General features: G+C 35.1%; 2 protein-coding genes and 1 pseudogene across 2 annotated transcripts; 2 read left to right on the top strand and 1 right to left on the bottom strand.

Annotated features, from left to right (window-relative positions):
* Positions 1 to 240: 240 nt before the first annotated feature.
* On the bottom strand, positions 241 to 4,083 carry LOC125220030 (pentatricopeptide repeat-containing protein At1g74750-like). Its single transcript, XM_048122146.1, has 3 exons — positions 3,985 to 4,083; positions 3,215 to 3,295; positions 241 to 3,033 (listed from the first exon to the last, which is right to left on the bottom strand). The coding sequence occupies exon 3, from the start codon at positions 3,028 to 3,030 to the stop codon at positions 514 to 516; it is 2,517 nt and encodes an 838-aa protein (XP_047978103.1). The 5' UTR covers positions 3,031 to 3,033; positions 3,215 to 3,295; positions 3,985 to 4,083; the 3' UTR covers positions 241 to 513.
* Positions 4,084 to 8,424: 4,341 nt separating this feature from the next.
* On the top strand, positions 8,425 to 13,700 carry LOC125216672 (annotated as a pseudogene).
* A 2,442-nt stretch (positions 13,701 to 16,142) lies between these two features.
* LOC125200759 (calcium-dependent protein kinase 10-like) lies at positions 16,143 to 19,836 on the top strand. Its single transcript, XM_048098518.1, has 7 exons — positions 16,143 to 16,943; positions 17,179 to 17,322; positions 17,399 to 17,551; positions 18,510 to 18,625; positions 18,799 to 18,966; positions 19,042 to 19,272; positions 19,362 to 19,836. Exons 1-7 carry the CDS (start codon positions 16,301 to 16,303, stop codon positions 19,533 to 19,535), a joined length of 1,629 nt encoding a protein of 542 aa, XP_047954475.1. The 5' UTR covers positions 16,143 to 16,300; the 3' UTR covers positions 19,536 to 19,836.
* Positions 19,837 to 21,067: the final 1,231 nt, after the last annotated feature.

The raw sequence follows: 21,067 nt of genomic DNA, 5'->3' as shown, positions 1-21,067 counted from the left end.
TATTTTAAATTGAGAAAAAATATATAGAATTTTAATATAGTAGTAACAGTTTTCATTAAAAATTTCAAATATATAAATAAGCATAACATTTTTACTTCAGCCTAGTATACAACTTACATCATTACCACATTTAATATATATTAACAAAATTTTTACTATGAATTAGGTCAAATCTCAAATTATCCTCATAATCTTTGAAGTCATATTGTTCTGTAATGTGAACAATCGAGAAAGTCGTGCAAAATGAGGATCAAATTTTGAAGCTGGGGAAGAACAATTACAAAAACTCCACACCTTCATCTAAGAAGTTGCAGCAATTCGATCAAAATTCAAGACCTTAAAGAAAGCTAACCAGAAAAGCAACACAAACAACTACATATACACAAATCAATATAATTACAATGTTGGCAAAGATTGAGGTGTAACTAGGCCAAATAAAAACATCCATCCAGTTTAGCTACGCAGTAAAAAACTTGTATTTCTCCGGGCACCAGAAAATCAAACCCTGCTGCGCTACAACAGATGCATTCGCTCGACATAAGACTGCATCAGCCATTGGTTGAGAGGCTCTCCACACCCAACAAAGCACCCGGAGTTACCATTTTCCGTAAAGAATGGAAACCTGAACATGTGGAGCAGTTCTTGGACAGCCTGCCTCACCATCGAGGCCCCTGTCACCCTGCTCCGTCTCCCCCAACCAGTCACAATGTCGATCCGGCTAGGGCAGACCCCAGAGGCGAGCATTTCCTTGCGAAACCAAGCTAGTGTTCTTGACAATGCAGTCACAGCAGTGCCATCAGACATAACATGGAGGTTTATGAGCCAATAACACGAGCTCCTCTGCCTTAACGCATCCGGATAGATATTCTTCTGTGCTGCAACCTCCCACACGAAGCCGGCTTCCTCCTTTAACCCTGTCTTGTGGAAGAAATCGATCACAGCATCCACAAGTCCACGTTTACTTTCCCTGTCTTCGCTGTTCATCATATCGAGGAAGTTGCTGACATGGTCGCGTACATTCTGGCCATCCGGCCCTGGAGTAGGCAACGAATGCAAGAACTTATGCGCCAGGTGGCCAGACGCGGTCATCAGGTCACAGCAAAACGCCATGTCGTATGGTGTTTGGGCATCCGTACAGCAACTGAGGAGGAGAGTGTAGGTCTGCAGAGAAGGATTCAGCCCCAAACTCACCATGCTTTGAAGCAAGTCATACGCATCACGGAGGCGGTGAACCCTGAGGAAAGCGCTGAGAAGAGAATTGCAAGTTGGAACATTAGGGCGTAATCCCGCGGTAAGCATGGCTTGGTACCACTCCCAAGCCTTCTCAACATTGCCAGATTTTCCCCACAAGTCGACAAGAAGGCCATACACGGGCTCATCGGGGATCCAGTTCTTTCTTTTCATCTCTACGAAAACTGCCTCAGCTTCATCCAGATGGCCACAATGGCCAAGAACCTCCATAATGATACTGTAAGTCACTTTGTCGGGCTCAAAGCCAGCGCTCTTCATGTCACGATAAAGCTGTAACGAACACTGGTATTTTCTAGCTTTCGCGTGTAAAGCAATCATGATATTATAGGTCACCAGGTTAGGCACACAGCCCTGACTAACCATCTCACAGAACAGTTTGTGGGCGGCAGTCAAATGGCCGGCTTTCCCCAGGCAATTAATGATTACACTGTAAGTAAATGTATCAGGAGAGAGTCCAGCTTCTTGCATCCGCTGGTACAAATTAATTGCAACGTCGAGATAACCTGATTTCGCATGGATGTCGATGAGCGTACAGTAAGTCACACGATCAGGTACACAGCGCACCTTCTGCATCTGGTTGAAAACACCCATGGCTTCGTTCAAGTAATTAGCTCTGCCATAACTGTGAATGAGACGATTATATGTAACAATGTTTGGCTTGCAGCCATCAGTGATCATCTGGCCGAGCAATTTGTTGATGGCACCAAACTCTCTGGCACGGCCAAGGATGCCAACCATAGTGGTATATGTGTGCCCGTCGTGCTTGAATCCAGGTCTTTGTTTTAGCCAGTAGAAAAATCCAACAGCCACTCTATAATCTTGAAGTTGCTTAAGTATTTGATTCGCCTGGTAAGGATCCACCGCACAATTGAGCTTCTCAAGAGCTTCCTCTGAAGCAGGACTCCATTTCAACTGATGCAAAATGCCACACACACTTTCAACAACCGAAAACTGCCTAGTGCCCGCGCCTGCTCCCGTCATAACTTTAGTCTGTATCATTGGCCTAGTAAACCCGTCCAAGTTGTTATCGCCAACCTTTTGAGTGTTTGGCGTGAACTGGCCTGAATAAGATCTTGATTTTTGAGGAATTGGCCTTATCGTATCACAGGGATCAGAGGAGAGTCCGTGACTTTCTACTGAATTTCTCGACTCCTTGGCTACCCCCTCCACTCTTGATTTATCAGCCCTGCCTTTAGCTCCATCAGGGACACTTGTACATTTCGAACCATATACCGGAGCAGCAGAGGACTTTGCGGATACTCTGTCCTTTCTGGATGTTTTGACATTAGGAGGTCTGATACTAGAAACTTGCTTCGTGCGTTCCAACACAGAGTTAGAAGGTGAGGCGACTATTGCACTCACTTCTGTCATCGGGATTCTATAGTTTACTAAGTCGGATAGAAGACCTACGGCTGCCATACCTGCCACAACAAACTGTTCTGCTATAGGAGGTGATACATTTGCATCGACGTCCTCTGCATAACTAACAGAGTTTGCTCTTTCAGCTTTGGGGGATATAGAACCATTGTCCTTTTTTCCATCATTCACTTCTTTCACTGAATTAACTGACGTCAGTGAACCTACTGCTACTGGAGCTTTAGACAGCAACGAGGATGGAGCTTGCAAGTGTTGCACGTTTGCTCCCAGAGGCCTTCTAGAAATACAAGTCTCGTCATCTGAGCAAGTGCATGAACTTCCATCTGCTGCACATCTTTGTCCACCAAAGATTATGGACCTAGCAGTCTGGGATAAGTTACCGAGATGCTTTGCTCGGATCATTGTCTGCAGAATCGGGCAAAAAATACACCGTGAATCTCAAACAATTACATATATCTGAGCAAATAAGATGATAAAACTCTGAGAATTCGATGCAGAAAAAAAGTTAGACATTTAATTCCTATGAAGAAGTGAAAATGCATCAAAATCACTACAATGCATCCACTCAAGGGGAAAAAATGCTTACCAAAACCACTAATATGAGAAGAGCAGCCTTTTAATGACACAATGGGAACAACCACTACCCGGTTAAGCAGACAAGTTGAATCTGCAAAGGAACTGAAATCTCATTAGCCAACTAATCAAATACAGCTCTTTATACAAAAAGTAAAATAATTTAGAACTCCAATGGACTTATTTGAGTAAAATCCCTTGCCTTTTATCTTAACCAAATCTCAAAAACCACAATTAGACAACTGGACAGAAAATATTCACAGAAAGTGAATTGAATCATTCCCACCCACCCAATCATATAGGCCAAAGCAAAAGCTTTGGAAAATGGCATTTCAAAAATACAAACAATGCAAAAGAGCTCAATTTGAAGACAATTTAGCTACGATAGCCAGTGAAAAACTTCAAGAAATCATCATTCACAAAATCCAATATCCAAAACCGCACAAGTAACAATCTTTACCAAATCTAATCAAACAAAGAGTATATTTCACCCTTAAAAACTAAAAATGCAAGCTTTAAACTAACAGTTTCAAAAATCACAACACTGACAAACGGAAGAACCAAAACAATGAGAAAAACACAATCACTGAATAACACAGGAGTATCAATTCAAAACCAACACAAACCCGCATTACAAAACATGACAAAAGAACCAAGAAACGCCTCCTCACACCATGAGTAACCCACCATTGAAACCGAGAAACATCCACTTACAAAATCAAAGATGCAAGCTTTAACATTTCAAATAAAGAAAAAAAGTCAATGAATGAGAATAAAACTTACCTAAATACTGCGTCCTTTTAGAACTCAGAAGAATCAACCCACCACTCAACACTATGAGCAGGGGACTAAATCAAGAACCAGACATTTCAATCAAGAAATAGTAGAATTTAAGAAACAGAAGAAAGGTTAAATATGGCGGCTGCTTGAATCTATTGCATTCCAATCAACTTGGGTAGCTCTGTTACTGTCACCTTTTCCTTTTCTTTTTAATATTTATTAATTAATTTATTTTTTGTCCCTATTCTCGACGTAGATAAATAGATTTCTTGTGCGACAATCCACTTATTGATTTCCAAGAAATAAAAGATTTGTGGATATATATAGTATTTGATTCTTATGATCAATTAATTTGGAAAATTAATGACATCAAGAGATAATGAAATATCTTTTGGGAGTGATCCATTGCTAACTTATCATTTAATTGCTAACTACAACTAATTTAAGGTCATATGATTTTAGAAAATGTGTGGTCTACAATTTGCCACGTGTAATTTTCATTTTTATTAATAAAATAAAAAAAGATAAAAAAAAAAAACTCCAAATTAGGGTTTTGGATGAAAATGTCATTATAGTGTTTTGAAAATATCAAGACAATGCTTTAAGAATGTTAACCCATTGGTTATATTGACATTCTACATGTATTATATTGACATATTTTATATAGTATGTTCACATTTCTGCTGTACGAAAAAATAAAAAAATTTCAATTTTTTTTTCAAATTTTGACGTCGGAACATATGCATGTAGGATATGGTTGGAATCCTTATGAAATTATCTTTAATTTGATATATGTTATATGAATTTAAAGTTTTGGGCTTTCTTTTAAAAGTTAGTTATAACTAAACATGTAGTTAATTGACATTAATACCCTTATTGATATTTTTTGGAATTAATCCTATGACCTTATTGACGTTTTTCGTTGATCATATTGACATTTAGAGATTGATTATCTGAGTCCTTAATTTGAATATCTAATGATTATTATTTAGTTATAGTTAGCAATTAAGTTATGAGTTAACAATATAACACTCTCCTATTTATCCTACTTGTAACTTGAGCATCATAAGTTTAGTCCATCTTTAGCCTTATTTATTTCATTTTAGTACTAAATTTAATTCTAATATTCATAAAAAAATTGTAAAAAATAAACAATTTAGCTTAGATTTATTAATGATTTAGATAACTAGCGACTTAAATTTTTGAGTCACTGAAATCAACGTACATGTATAAACAAATTAAATAACGTTATTATGGACTAAATGAAAATTAACGAGAATGATATCACATAATAATAATATGCTCACATGAATTATGTATTCTGCATAACAATTCTATATAATAGGAGAAATGTAGTGTTAGTATTTGTTTAAAACATTTCATATTTAGAATTTGAATATCCTAAAATTATAAAATTAGTCTATTTTTTTTTTACAGATGTAGACGTAGTACTAAACTACTAATTATCTATGTCAAACAGATTTTAAGTCTTTGTTTCATTTTGTACAATAATTAGTACTCCTAGTAGAAGTATTACTTATGTTTCATTGCGTCATATTAAAACTTTTGCAGTACTAGTATTTTAATAAGTTTTTGACCATTTATATTCTAGCAGCTACTTAATGACTTATTTAACGATTCTGTCCTAATAAGTTTATTCTAACAAAAAGTTGTTTCTTTTCTGTGATGGGAAGCTAAGCATGAGAAGCGATCCTTTTTATAGGAGAAAATTCATCAATTTTTCAACTTTTTTTTTATTTGAAAAAAAACTGAGTTGATACCGTCAAGGTAAGTTTTTAACTTTTAATTAACTTTTGATCAGCTTCCTGTAATTTCATCATATAATCTAATTCCTAAATTACCTAATACATTTCGTATTTAAATACGTAATCATATTAGACTTCTTCTATGATAAAGTTAATTGACTCACCTGCTTTGAATTTGCAAGTCAAGGCTGTTGATCTTTCATTTTCACCGTAGCCAACAAAATAAGCATGCATTTGTGCACTAAAATAAACAGAATTACAAGAAAAGAAGTATATGCTGTTTTAACCTTCTCTAGATATGATTGATATACACTGCGGAATATATTACTCTAATAAAGTGGTCATAAACTTAATTTATAGTTGTATGGATTAATTCAGTCTAATTTAATTTGCATTAGTTTTACATTTAACTTGCATATGTGTCCCAGCTATTGAAACAGTATAGTGATGGATAATGGATTGTCATGGATCTAGGAAACGTAATTCGTCAAAATTTGCCAGCTGAAAATAGATAAACTAACACACTGACGGAACTACACAGCCGCCACCAGACCCCGATCCCCCCTTATACCGCCGCGCTCCGACCGGATTCCGCGCCGCCGCTGCTCTGTAACTTCTGTTCTGTAGCGTAAATGCTAATTGGGGAAGAAAGACGATTGGATTTGGGCTTATTTTGGGCCACTTAATTTATTGTTTGTTGGGCTCTTTTTATTTTTTGCATTAACAACTAACTATGCCCAACCCGCACAGCCCTACACCCTTTCACAATTAGCCTAAAATCCTTGAGCTTTCATAATCACGCCGCTGAAGATTTGCGAGAGACAACCAAGCTTGTCGCCGCCTTTAAGAATTGGTGGATAGGTATGTAATTAACTTAGATTTAGTGCAATAAGATTTGAGATTTCTCAATTTACATATTTTATACACGTGTCCAAGACTTATTACAAGTTTTTCTTCACTTTTGAAGGTAGTTGGGCCAACTCCAACAGTCACCTAAATATTGAAATTGATATACTCCTACCTAATAATAACTCAATTTAAGTAAATTCCGACCCACAAATAGTCCTTAGGTTTATATGGTTACCAAAACTCTTTCTCGATTTGGGTAAGTGGATGGTGTTTTATCCAAAATTTGGGTAGACAATTTTCACTTACCCAATGTTAAGACCATATTACTAATACATTTACAATAAAATCCAGTTTAGTTGATAAACAGTTCTTATTCTATACATAAAACACTGAGACATCTATTGTTACTCTATTTCTCAATCTAATTATCAGTCCCTCTTCTTCACCACCATTTCTTAATTTTTTTGTCTTCTTATTTGATGAGATCCTATTTATGTTGCAGTAAATTTCTTATTTGCATGAGGTTCTTTATTTCGCCAATGTTTGTCTTATAAGTATTTTATTCATGTAGTTAGTACTTTGTAGCCTTTTTATGCCTATAATGATACTCACTAGATATTAAGAACTCAATGAATGATGTATTATCTCATTTTTCTAAATAGTCAAGTCATTCGAGATTATGGTAAGGAGTACGGATTAGGGGGAGAAGACACCCTCTTTAGTTATTTTAAAAATATAGTATGTCGAATACAATAGAATATATGATAATTACATTCGCAACAAACAAATCAAATTTACTAAAACGACCAAACATAGAATTTTGTTAACTTTTACTCGGACCTAGTTATAAACTTCTGGTGCTAGATACCAGAACATCAATAATTTGTTTTATTCCTTTTCTCTTATTTATTTATTGCATTATGGGTCAACCTTATTTATTATAAATTGAAGATAATGACAATGTTTCATTTTAATTTATTTTCATGTACTTTAGCTGACTCCACCAACTTCATGCTTTCATTAAAAGCCAATCCATCGTAAATTCTAAATGAATTACAACCAAGGGGATTAAATTGAGAAAAAACACATATATTATCCATTTAGATTTTATACCACTTTAAAGTTTAAGATCATTTACTCCATATTTTTTTGGCAAAAAAGGCTGTAGTGGATTGTTATTCAATACTCAATAGTGAAACGATGTCACTTTTAAGTAATCCTTCTATCTTTCTTAATCAATAAACTTATAAATGCATATGCACGTTAAAAAGCTTTAAAAACCAATGAAATTATTTAATCTCGTATAGTGGCATATGTTAAAGTCCTATGTAGGCTTATTAATTTTAAAGTAACAATCCATATTATTTACTATAGGAAATTCACATAATTGTTAAAGATTGTGATTTATACAACCGAATACTAAATTTTGACATAACTTTTATTTTTTTTTGACCAATTACCGAAGATTCAATAAAATGTTACAGTAACTTATATTCAAATTCATAGAAAACTTCAAAGTAATTTTACAAATTTGGCCAGTTGCGTTGTTAAGTTTCGGAAATCCCGTTACTTAACTTGAGGGGGTGTGTTAGAAGATGCGAACAAAATTAGGAGGATACCATGGGATTTCTGTATTTCTTGCTCACTACTTCATCCCCTCTATAAAGGGTGATCTCTGTAAACGTAATTATTCATTCAAACAATTGATACTTCTCCCCCAATACAATTCAATACGGCTGCTGATCATTACTGTTTTCCCTTTATCATCTAAAGTATGTTTTAATATGAATAATGTTAGTATTTTATTGTCAATAAAATGCATTCAGAAACTTTTTTACCACGGACAAATGGCTAAATTCGTGTTTGTCTCGTTGCATTGAGTTTTTGCTTAGTTGCTTCTACGTCACAATTTGCTCTCAAATAGTTGCGCGCTCAGTATTAGCATGTTTTTAGTCCAAAACAGTTTCTTGTCATTCCTAGATGTTTTCATGGGGAAACGATTATCTGTTGTATTGGACAAAGTCATAGCATTTCGACAATATTTTGAATCTGACTATATAATGACGAAGCAGAACTAACCTATGGGTAATCAGACACTTGGCTTCTTCTGGTCACATAGATATGAAGCCTCAACATATGTTTGCCTTTGGATATCAATTACTTCAATCTACTCTATTATAGTGTTATCACCTTCACTCACTCACTTATGTTTTTGCTGCCATCCAATATCCTTAAACATGCATTCTTTTATCTTCATTGAGGATGATGTTGTCATAAACTTTTACATGTAATTCATAATTTTCTTACTGAGAATCGTTCAACCTAAAATAAAGCCTGAATCAGGCTTCTATGTGTATGGAAATGAATGTCGATTCTGTTCAACATATATTTTCCCCCCAAAATGTGTCTGTGAGAAGTGTTTACGCATATTATTTAACTAGTACGTTAAATCGTGGGAGTAAAATTTATCCTTACATGAGTAACCATTGGAACTGGATGCTGGAGAAAAATGATTTGCCTAACAATAAAGGTAAGATTTTGAAACAGGAATATTGCTTGATCTAATGTAAATATGTATGGTGTAAATGAAATTCATATTTATTGTACAATTCATATTTCCAGTTTGTTTAGATGAACTGGACAAAGGCGTGGGGGGGTGTTAAGGACCACTCTAGGTGCACCAGACCACTGTGTCGTACAGTGAGGGATCAGAATGGAATTCCATCTGTTGGAAAGAGGTTCTATTCTCCACAGGAAGAAGGACGATACCACGTGCAAAGAAAGACTTCATGGATGTTCAATCTGCCGTGTGTTCAAGTGGGGACAGTGTTTGGGAGTAAAAATACATCACATCGATATGTGCATAGTATGCAAAATGATCCGGACTTGAGTAGGGACTTCTTTGTACGACTCGGGCTTGCTGATAAAAAGAAGACATGGCCTACTGTGAAACGAAGGCATAAAGTTCTTAAATCCAATAGCAGTGGTGAGACGATAGCTGAGCCGAACTTTTCCTGGGCTTATTGAAAGAATGCTTTCTGGCGCTTTAGATAAGAAGTCTTATGACAAAGTGAAGTCAGGTCTTAAGCAACCACCTACCAGCCAATCAATCACTGGTACATTAGAACCAATGTCCTTGGAAGAGGTAATGTTATCATGTTCCATTTGGTGAACACAACACTTATTTTCTTAATTTCTTTGAAGTTTTACGAGATATATGTTTGTTGGACATTAGTGGCATTTTGTTAGTTATTATATCACTGCAATTCCAGTACCAGTAGTAATTTATTTAGGTCAAACATCATGATGCTCAATGCTTCTGTGTAAATTGACTTGACCAAAAACTTCATTTCAGTCCAAGGTGGCACCTCTTCTTGCAAGATCCAATCTACTGATTACCAGGGATATAGAATGGGCCAACTTGGTTCTAGGTTTTGAGCAGGTAAGCTGTAAGATTTAAGAACTCTTCACACATCAGCAAAATTCTTGACATCTTGTCCCTTTTGCTATAATGCTATATTTATAATATGATACTGAGGGAAAACTGTGTTTCCACCATTTTCATGGTGACACTATCATAATTTGGATGCTGGTGGACAAAGTTGCTTATCAACTAGCATATGCTGTTAGTATTGGTGGCTAAGACCATCTCCAACAGTACTGCAAAACCTAAAATGCAGTAGAATATTACCTCCAACAGTACTGCAAAACCAATCCCATTATAGGTTTTTGAAGAAAAAATACCTATCTTTAGGTTTGCACTAAAAGTATACCAAAAACACTTTTCATAGTTTGAGTTATTGCATTCAAGTCTAAATCAATTCATATTTATCAAAATAGAAGAAGTGAAGGGAGAAATTAAAATACGGAAAAGAAAAACTTACAGAGAGAAGCAGCGACGGCATGGAGAAGAAGACGTGTTTATAACCTAATCTAATCTTATTAATATTTGATTAGTTATTAAATAGTGGGCTGGCCCATATTTATTATATTATTCAACATAATTGGAAAAAAATAATTTATTATTTTCTTAACAAAGAGCCGTTCCAATACAGAGAAACAAAAAATAGTTACTTTATTCAAATTTATTCAAAATAGCCGTTACTTTATGCTATCAAATATGACAAAAAATAGTTAAACATTAATAATTAATATAATACATAATATAGAAAGTCTAAAATAGAGAAACATAATTTTATGTGGGAACAATATGCGAAATTCGAACATTGAGTTTTAGTTATTTTATGTGTACGTTGTAGTATATTTTATGTACTTGTGGTATTTTTCAATTAATTTTAATTTTAAGTTTTAGTTATTTTATGTGTATATTGTAATATTTTTTATAGTATTTAAATTTTCTAAAATTTTTAATTAATAAATAATATATTTAATATTTAGTTTTATTAATTAATAAAACTTATATTATATTATTTAATTTAATTTAAGATATTGACAAAGTGTCGTGGGGTTAGTGTGTAATTTAAATAAAATATATAGGTATGATTGAAAAATATAAAAAGTTAGTGGGTGAAGAATATTCTTTTGGGTTTGAGTTTAGTGTAAATGGTTGGAGCAAAATCAATATTTGGTGTGACATTTACACTAAAATGGGTTTGAGTATAGTGTAATGGCTGGAGATGCTCTAACATGACATCTCAGTTGGAAGAAAAAGCAACTCTATTCATCTCACTATGATAAATAATGAGAACGTTGATATTTTGATATTTTTTTAGTTTTGATAACTGCATCAGTTGCTGTTTTATTATACTTTCTGTTTTGATAGGACACCATTTCTGACTATTAGCTTACAGTTGCTTTTTTTTTTCTTTCAAAAGTCTGACTAGGTCTCAACTAGAGGATGCTGGTTTCTACCAGATGGTTACGTAAATAGATTGGACAATAAAATGCTATCTGAAGTATCTAGTAGAGCCTCTTCAGTTCCATAGCCTTCAATTCATTTCTGATCTAGTATATTTTTTCATGTACAAATGCATTGCTCTAGTTTTCTTTTCTAATGAGGTGTGTCTTTGTGCAGGAAAACCGATATGCAATGGTTGATGTCTGCTACCCTCAAGCGGTACGTCTGTTCTTGGTTTTACTCCCTTGTGGTTTACCATTCATTTGGTGCTGGTTTAAGGAAACTTACTGATATTGGATTCAGTAATAGTAATTACTTAACATTTTAATTGTAGCCTGTAGGTTTCATACGCGAGCAAAGCAATATGATTGAAAGACAGGTATTACTTGTGTTCTGACGTCCATAGTTTTCTCCTTCTTGATCATTTCTTCAGTTTTACACTTTTACTCGATAAATGCTTTTTAAATTGTCATTATTGAGTATGGTGTTTTTTGGTTATTGCTTTTATTTTTCCTCACTTCTTGTTCCTTTTAGGGCATCAGTTCTGTTTGATGATTGCAATACTTTTTCCTGCAGTTGCTTGGCTTAAGACGGCCTTTCATTGCATACATTACTGATGGATCGGGCAATGAGCTCTTTACGGTAATAACTTTTTAATGTTCTCATTACTTTGACCTGCACTTGGATGCCTCTTTTGGGTGTACGATGGGCACTAATTGTTTTCCTTTGTAAAACTGGTTCCAAGTAGGTTCGAAGGCCCTTTTGGTGGATCACCAGTTCAATATACACAGAGATAAACGGAAAAGTATGGTTCTCATCATGTTTTATTTTGGGTCTTTAATCTAACAATTGAGCCTAAATCCAAGCTTTTAGAACTAGCAGAGATTTTCTTGGACTTAATGTCATTTATTATTTTACTTCTTTCCTGTCAGGAAATTGGTGTTGTTCACAGAAGATGGCATCTGTGGAGGAGAATTTATGACTTGTACTTGGGGTATGTAATTTTAGTTCCACACCCAATATATTCACGGAATCTCCCAAACATGTGATGTTGATCTGCTGCCTCTCTCTCTCTCAGGGATAAGCAATTTGCAGTTGTTGAGAACCCTGGGTTGTGGAATTGGAATTTCACTTTAAAGGACATTGATGGAAATGTGTTGGCAGAGATAGACCGTGACTGGAGGGGTGTTGGATTTGAGGTTATTTTACTTGATTCATGTAGTCAAGGGGATTGACCGGATTTTTTTCACTTATCACAAAATGGAAAGCTAGATTTACCATTTATGTTAATATGGTGTGACTGGATAAGAAGGGATATGGTCTCATATTGTCTATGTTGGTGATAGATCTGCTGATTAGAAGAACAATCACATATGTTGTGCAGATTTTTTCGGATGCTGGTCAGTATGTGATCCGGTTTGGGAGCTCTGATTCAGGTGTTGCGCCTGCAGCAGAGGTAAACTCACTGTATAAGTAGCATATGGTTTTATTTAAATAGTGAATTTCTCAATCATGTTTCCGCGTTTGTAGGTGCAAGAGCTGAACGTTGATCGTTCCTTGACTCTATCAGAGAGAGCAGTAGCTGTGGCCCTGGCTGTTTCACTTGATAATGACTACTTCTCCAGACACGGAGGCTGGTAAGATACTGGTTTTCTGTATACCTTTAGACATTCATATTCATCTTTAGTAAAGAAGGTTCAGATTTAGTCTAGTAGGGTGTGCTTTTCCACTTTCTTGAAGTACTAGCAGAACTCCCCACTTGATTTCAGCTGAAAACATGCTGAACAGTTGTATAACTTGCTTGTTCTTATCAGGGGATTTCTCTTTATGGTGGCTGAATTTTTTTAGAGTTGGCTGGCAAGGGGATTGAGCACCGAATTATGTCAGTTTTGCAACTTGGCCTTTCATCACATTGGTTAAACATATTCTTTTGATGCTTTTCACTGCCAATGAGTGGCTGTGAAAAAAAATGTACTACAGGCTGTTCACAAAATCTTAAATTTTTGAGCATGAACCTCAGCTGAATGCTTTATTTATGCCCTTTCCAATTTCATCCGAAGCAGCGAAAAGTTATCATGGCTTCCATCATGTGTCGGTGTCGAAGTCTTGGATAATCACAGGATTAGTTAGTTGTGCACCTCTGTTGCGCGAGCTTTGTTTGCATCTTGCTATTTGCTTGTTGATTAGTCGATTTTGAGCTACTTGGGATTTTATATATTTTATACATGTGTCCAAGACTTGTTACATGTTTTTCTTGACTTTTGAAGGTAGTTGGGCCAACTCCAACGGTCACCTAAATATTGAAATTGATACTATACACTACCAAAAAAATGCTGATTAGTGACGGAATTAGTGATGGCAGCGGAAATTTCAGGAATTAGTGACGGATAAGCAACTGAAAAATGTTAGTCACTAATTCGTAACAGAATAGTTCGTCAATAATCCGAATTTACCATGTCTGCCGCCTTTGATTTCCATCATTGTAAATTATCAATCTCTCTTCTTCACTTCCATTTCTTTTTTCTTTTTTTTTTGTCTTCTTATTGATGAGATCCTATTTATGTTGCAGTCAACTTGTTATTAGCATGAGATTCTATATTTCGCCAATGTTTGTCTTATTAAGTATTTTATTCATGTAGTTAGTAGTAGCCTTTTTAGGCCTATAATGATACTCACTAGATATTAAGAACTCAATAAATGATGTATTATCTCATTTTTCTAAATAGTCAAGTCATTCGAGAATATCGTATGGAGTCCAGATTAGGGGGAGAAGACACCCTCTTTAGTTATATCGAATACTACAATAGAATATATGATATGTACATTGGCAACAAATAAATTAAATTTACTAAAACGAGCAAACACATAATTTTGTTAACTTTTACGATTTCGTACATAAATCGGGCCTAGTTATAAACTTCTAGTGCTAGACTGCTAGATACCAAAACATCAATAATTTGTTTTATTCCTTTTCTATTCATTATATATATTGCATTATGGGTCGACCTTATTTGATAATTGAAGATAATGACAATGTTTCATTTTAATTTATTTTCATATACTTCATCTGACTCCACCAATTTCATGCTTTCATCAAAAGCCAATCCATAGTAAATTCTAAATGAATTACGACAAAGGGGAATAACATGTTAAATTGAGAAAAAAACATAAATTAACCATTTAGATTTTATACCACTTTATAGTTTAAGATCATTTACTTCATTTATTCTTTTGTTATTCAATAGTGAGACGATGTCACATTCTTAGTAATCCTTCTATCCTTCTTAATCAATAAACTTATATGTGCATATACACGTTAAAAAGCTTTAAAAACAATGAAATAAAATATTACTACTACTACTACTATATAAGATAAGATTCGGGAGAATGGATTTTCCATTGTTAGGTAGGTTATATAGACCAAAATGTCGTCAGAAACAAATAAAGTGTAACTGGTTAACGACCTCATTCAACAACTATTATTCCATTTCATCAATTCCTAATCTCTCATTACAATATTGAAAGAAACACCTTTCCCTACATTTTTATTAAAAAACCCACGATATGATAATGTTTCTAGTAGCTCTTAATTTTATTTAGCTTCCGTTGATAATTAGTGTTTAGCCTTATATAGTTATTTTAGTTCCATTTTTACCATTTTAATATTACGTGAGGATTCAACTGCAAAGTTGCGATTGCGTGTTCCTCTCATAGAATGCCGTTGTGAGCTCTGAAATCAAAGATTATATATTAAAATTACAATATAGTATTGAAATAATATTTAAATTTTTTTAATAAACTTGAATAACATAGAATATAGAAAAGCAATAAACTATGGAAAATGAAAAACAGGAAATTAATCTATGTTCATGATTGTGTTTGAACTAATCATGCAACTGGTTGGTAGGTGTCATTATTGGGATGACTCGGTTATCAAAGCCACCAAGTAAACAATGTTTAATTTACATACAATTTCGTTAGTCTTTATTTAAATATTCGCCTTTTCATCCATCAAAGTGAAATGCAAATGCTGACCTTTTACACCACCACACCCAATCTTCCATCTCAAGATAATTTCATTATCATTGTCTATCATCACATAAATCCCTCTCTCATCTACTAGTCCATGCCTCGTATAGTAATTGAAAATTTGCACATTTCTCTAAAAAATTTCAAGGATAATTGATCAGAAAAATCATGAATTATTATCAAAATTTGATATATTCCACAATATTTAAAATTGATTGAATAAATAATGAACTTTAACAATTGTGCGAATTTTTCAAAGTGATTATTGCTAAAACTAATATGAATTATTTAATCTCATGTGGCGACATATGTATCATTTCTTAAATAGACGTGTATTAAAAAAATTCTATATAAGCTTTACTTATATCCAAGTAACAATCAATAGTATTTAATATTTGGCCTCTAATTTTCAAGTAATAATCACTATAGGAAATTCACATATTTGTTAAAAATTGTGATTTATACAACCAACTTTATAAGTAATGAAATATACCGACTTTTGACATAATTTTAAGTTTTTGTGACCAATTAGCGAAGATTCAAATAAAATGTTACATTAATTTATAAGCAAATTCATACAAGAAAACTTGAAACTAATTTTATAAATTTGGCCGTTGCTTTGTTATATCACTAGAAACAAAAATATTTTGAATTATGTGACATTTGTTTTTTCAAATGCGAAAAATTCATCAATTTGACCCGCGTTTTCTCATCGAAGACTTGTCTTCTGTTTTTATCTCTTTCTTGTTCGCCATCGCCATCGCCATCGCCATGCTCTCTTCCTCCGACCACCGCTGACGGCGGCGCCACCACAACCATGGGAAACTGCAACGCGTGCATCCGAGCCCCCGAAGGGGCGCCCCCAACGCCAGGCCCCTCCACTCCAAGAGGCAACAAAAAAGCGCGCGAGCGCCACCCCAATCCCTACGCCCAATCCCCGTCGCCGGTGCGCGTGCTCAAGGACTTCATCCCGCGCACCAGGATCTCCGACAAGTACATCCTGGGGCGCGAGCTCGGCCGCGGCGAGTTCGGCGTCACCTACCTCTGCACCGACCGCGAGACGCGCGAGGCGCTCGCCTGCAAGTCCATCTCCAAGAAGAAGCTGCGCACCGCCGTCGACGTCGAGGACGTCCGCCGCGAGGTCGCCATCATGTCCAGCCTGCCGGACCACCTCAACGTCGTCAAGCTGCGCGCCACCTACGAGGACAGCGAGGCCGTGCACCTCGTCATGGAGCTCTGCGAGGGCGGGGAGCTCTTCGATCGGATCGTCGCGCGCGGCCACTACAGCGAGCGCGCGGCGGCCGGCGTCGCCCGGACGGTCGCCGAGGTGGTCAGGATGTGCCACCAGCATGGGGTTATGCATCGCGATTTGAAGCCGGAGAACTTCCTCTTCGCGAATAAGAAGGAGAATTCGGCTCTCAAAGCCATCGATTTTGGCTTGTCGGTCTTCTTCAAGCCTGGTCAGACAATCTCTCTCTCCTAATACGCCTAATTCACCAAGTGGTTTTCTTTTCCCCCCTTTCAATTTAGGGTTTTCACAGTTCGGCGTGAGTTCTAATTTAGAAAGAGGTTTTGTATCCCAATTCTCTATCATTTCAGTGATTTAGGATTTCTCTACAGTTCATACCAGCTTACAAAATCTCTCTTCTATGAAGTTTTTTGTCTATTTAATAAATTAAGAAGAATTTGAATCAGGTGAGAAGTTCTCTGAGATCGTGGGAAGTCCTTACTACATGGCGCCGGAGGTGCTGAAGAGAAATTATGGACCTGAAGTTGATATATGGAGTGCTGGTGTCATTCTTTACATTTTGTTATGTGGAGTTCCCCCTTTCTGGGCAGGTACTTCGTCTTCCTCAATCGGTTTGATGTGTTTTGCTGAGTTTATTTGTAGTTTTATGCCATAACTGTGCTTCAGAATCTGAGCAAGGTGTTGCACTGGCAATCTTGAGAGGAGTGATTGATTTCAAGAGGGAACCATGGCCTCAAGTTTCTGAGACTGCAAAGAGTCTTGTTAGGCAGATGTTGGAGCCGGATCCGAAAAAGCGCCTGACTGCCCAGCAAGTTCTTGGTGAGTATCGATTACTGTTTGAAAAGTTATGATGATGGAAAAGTGTGGTGGTGGCGGCGTGATTGATCTATGCTGCATGTGATTCTCTTGTCTTGCAAATGATGATGGGTTTGTCTGTGAGAGGAAAAGATTAAAGAGGCATTAAGCGTGCAAAAATGTTAACTTTCTGTAAAGATTTAGGATGTGGAAAAGCAAGTGTTAAAGTGGCAATAGCAATAAATAAAAGAAAGGTGTTTTCAGATGATAGTTTGCATAGCCATGTACAGCCTGTATGCTGATCATGATGTTTTAGGATGAATTTTTGGTGACTTTAGAGATTGCAGCAATGGAATCCTTGGTGTTCACCGTTCTCGACTATCCAGTAGCTGCTAGGTGTATGGCCATGGCCAGTGTTTCACGGAGCAATTTTGGAAATCAGAAGAGTGACTGACTGCCTCTTGCACAGTCAAAAGGGAAAAGCCCTTTTTCTGGCTTTTAAGTGTTCAAGATTTAAAACGTTAGAGAAGACCTATATAATTTCTTGTGCTACGTTTTCTTATAAAAAGCAATTTTACAAATCTACTGTATTGATCAAATCCAGTGTGTCTTTGACTCTCTAACTGGTGATTCATAAACTATTAGGTAAAATGATTGGGACTATTAGGAGTACAGCTGATAGTCTGACACTGGTAGGAAGTATAAAGAACTGGCCTTTGGGTAATCTGAAATTCAAATTTGGTGGTAAACTAACTAAATACCATATCATGCTGAGTTGGGTTCTGTTTTTCGTAACTAATTCCATGTTTACAGTTTACTGGGCACTACTAAGCTGCACCAGAGTCCACTGAGTTGCCCTGTAAACTATAGTTAACCAATTATTGAATGGAGACGAGAGAGTATACAAGACGTGATCTATTTGCTGCATTTGGTTCATGTGACGCTTCTGACCTATACTTCTCTCGTTTATTGTCTTTGTTAGATCACCCATGGATACAGAACGCAAAGAAAGCTTCGAATGTTCCACTTGGAGATGTAGTAAGGGCAAGACTCAAGCAATTCTCAGTCATGAATAGATTCAAAAAGAGAGCATTGAGGGTAAGCATATCATTCTCATAAATTTGTGCTCATATATATAAGGGAGAAAGGGAGAAAGTATTGTTCTGCTGCTGAAACTAAAGCTGTAATACATATATATAATGACCAAATAGAAAGTCTTGGTATATAGATGATGTAACCTAAAATTCAGTTTTTCTCATATGACTGAATAGGTGATAGCAGAACATTTGTCCGTTGAAGAGATAGAAGTAATTAGAGACATGTTCGCTTTAATGGATACCGACAATGATGGGAAGGTTACGTTTGATGAACTAAAAACTGGTTTAAGGAAAGTTGGTTCTCAGCTGGCTGAGCCTGAAATGAGGTTGCTGATGGATGTGGTAAGTGTCCTGCTCTTATTATGCAGACTGCATACTATAACCTGTTAGCAGGGCCTAATAGAATGATATTCAAAGGCTGATGTGGACGGAAATGGAGTATTGGACTATGGAGAGTTCGTTGCTGTTACCATCCACTTACAGAGGATGGAGAATGACGAACACTTCCGCAGAGCATTTATGTTCTTTGACAAAGACGGGAGTGGGTACATAGAACTAGACGAACTACGAGAAGCTTTAGTTGATGAGTCAGGAGAGACGGATGTTGAGGTACTCAATGACATCATGCGGGAAGTTGACACTGACAAGGTTCGAAAAATCTTACTTAAATGGAGTACATGATTGAATCCTTAAAAGCATGTGGAGGATTAGTTTTGAAATGTATCTACTTGTTTCAGGATGGGAAAATTAGCTATGATGAGTTTGTTGCAATGATGAAGACGGGAACGGACTGGAGAAAGGCTTCGCGACAATATTCAAGAGAAAGGTTCAAGAGCTTAAGCCTTAACCTGATGAAAGATGGGTCTCTGCAGCTCCAGGATGGGTTCACAGGTCAAACGGTTGTAGTCTAAAAGGTTTTGATCACACTAGTCTTGCTCGACTCAATATCTTGCGTGGCTTGAAAATATGAAGCTTCTCAAGTGCTGGAGCTTCAGGTAACTCAGTTTGGTCCTTTGAGGTGATGATGCATCTTAGTTTCTTTGTGTTGTTGTTAGGGTATGTTATTGATAAAGATGTCTTTTTTTATTGTGTTTTTATCTTGTTCCTTGTATATGCAGTGTGCCTTTTGTTAACCACCATAGTTGATTTTTTTGTTGATTGGAGACGTTATACACTCATGATATTGGAGCTTCCCTACCCTTCATTGTGCAATGCTCTCTGTACATATTTTTGCGCTTAATGATTACACGTAGGTCATGTTTGATTGTCAGGATTCTGTCTGGGAAAGTAATCTGATTCCTCAAATTTTAAATTCATGTGTTTGATTCGGTTTTTAATCAAACTGGGAAAGTAATCAGAATCCGAGAATAAGGAAAGTTAGTACAACTTTCTAAGATTTCGTAGGTATTCTTTTTACCAGTTTCAAGATTCTTACATATTTAAGCAATACAGTATAGTTTTATTATTATTATTATTATTATTATTATTATTATTATTATTATTATTATTATTATTATTATTATTATTATTATTATTATTATTATTATGTTTTAAAAGTAATTTAAAATTATAAATTATACTTAATTTCACTATAATAAATAACTATAATTAAAATTATCATAATTATAACTATATTTTATAATAATTTATAATATTAATTAAAAATTTATTAATAATTAAAATATAATTATATAATATAAATTGTATAATGAATAATAATTATTATATTTTATAAATTAATAATTAATCAATAAAGTCAGAGTGCAATTTTAATTTATAAAATTTATTCAATTATAATAAATGAGTATAATACTCCATGTAACTATAATTATAATTATATTATTATATATTATGATGGATAATCCATATTTAAACTATCCATCGTAATAATAAATATAATAATACAATTATTATTATTTACAACTAATAATTTATTAAAAATTTATAATATTATTTTTTTTATATATAAAAAAATAATAAGTACATATTTTTAGTTTGGTGTTTAAATTAAGTATAAATTTAAAATTTTGATATTCTCGAAACACAGGAAAGTAAAGTTACTAGAGATCATATTCCCAAGATTCATTTTCCCAGGAATCATTTTCCTTGTCAACTTTACTTCCCGCCAACCAAACATGGTCGTAGTGTTACATGATGATCAACAATTTATGATAATTAAGTCGTACCAACTAAGTTGTTATTTATTGTTTTAACATATACTTTTAGCATCTCAAAGGGGTGAGGTAAATGGAGAGGTAAAATCTTATAACTATCATATTTGTCTTCTTTTTATGAAAAATTATTTTCCAAGAGGGAATGTATTTGAGAAAGTATTACACTTTGTGTACTTTAATGCATTTTGTACTATTATTTTATTTTAAAAAGTATTACACTTTATGTATTTTTATGCCTTTTGTACTATTATTTTATATTTTTTAAATCA

Source organism: Salvia hispanica, chromosome 1, assembly GCF_023119035.1.
Source record: "Salvia hispanica cultivar TCC Black 2014 chromosome 1, UniMelb_Shisp_WGS_1.0, whole genome shotgun sequence".
NCBI lineage: Eukaryota > Viridiplantae > Streptophyta > Magnoliopsida > Lamiales > Lamiaceae > Salvia > Salvia hispanica.
This window is presented reverse-complemented; position numbering and strand designations above follow the sequence as displayed.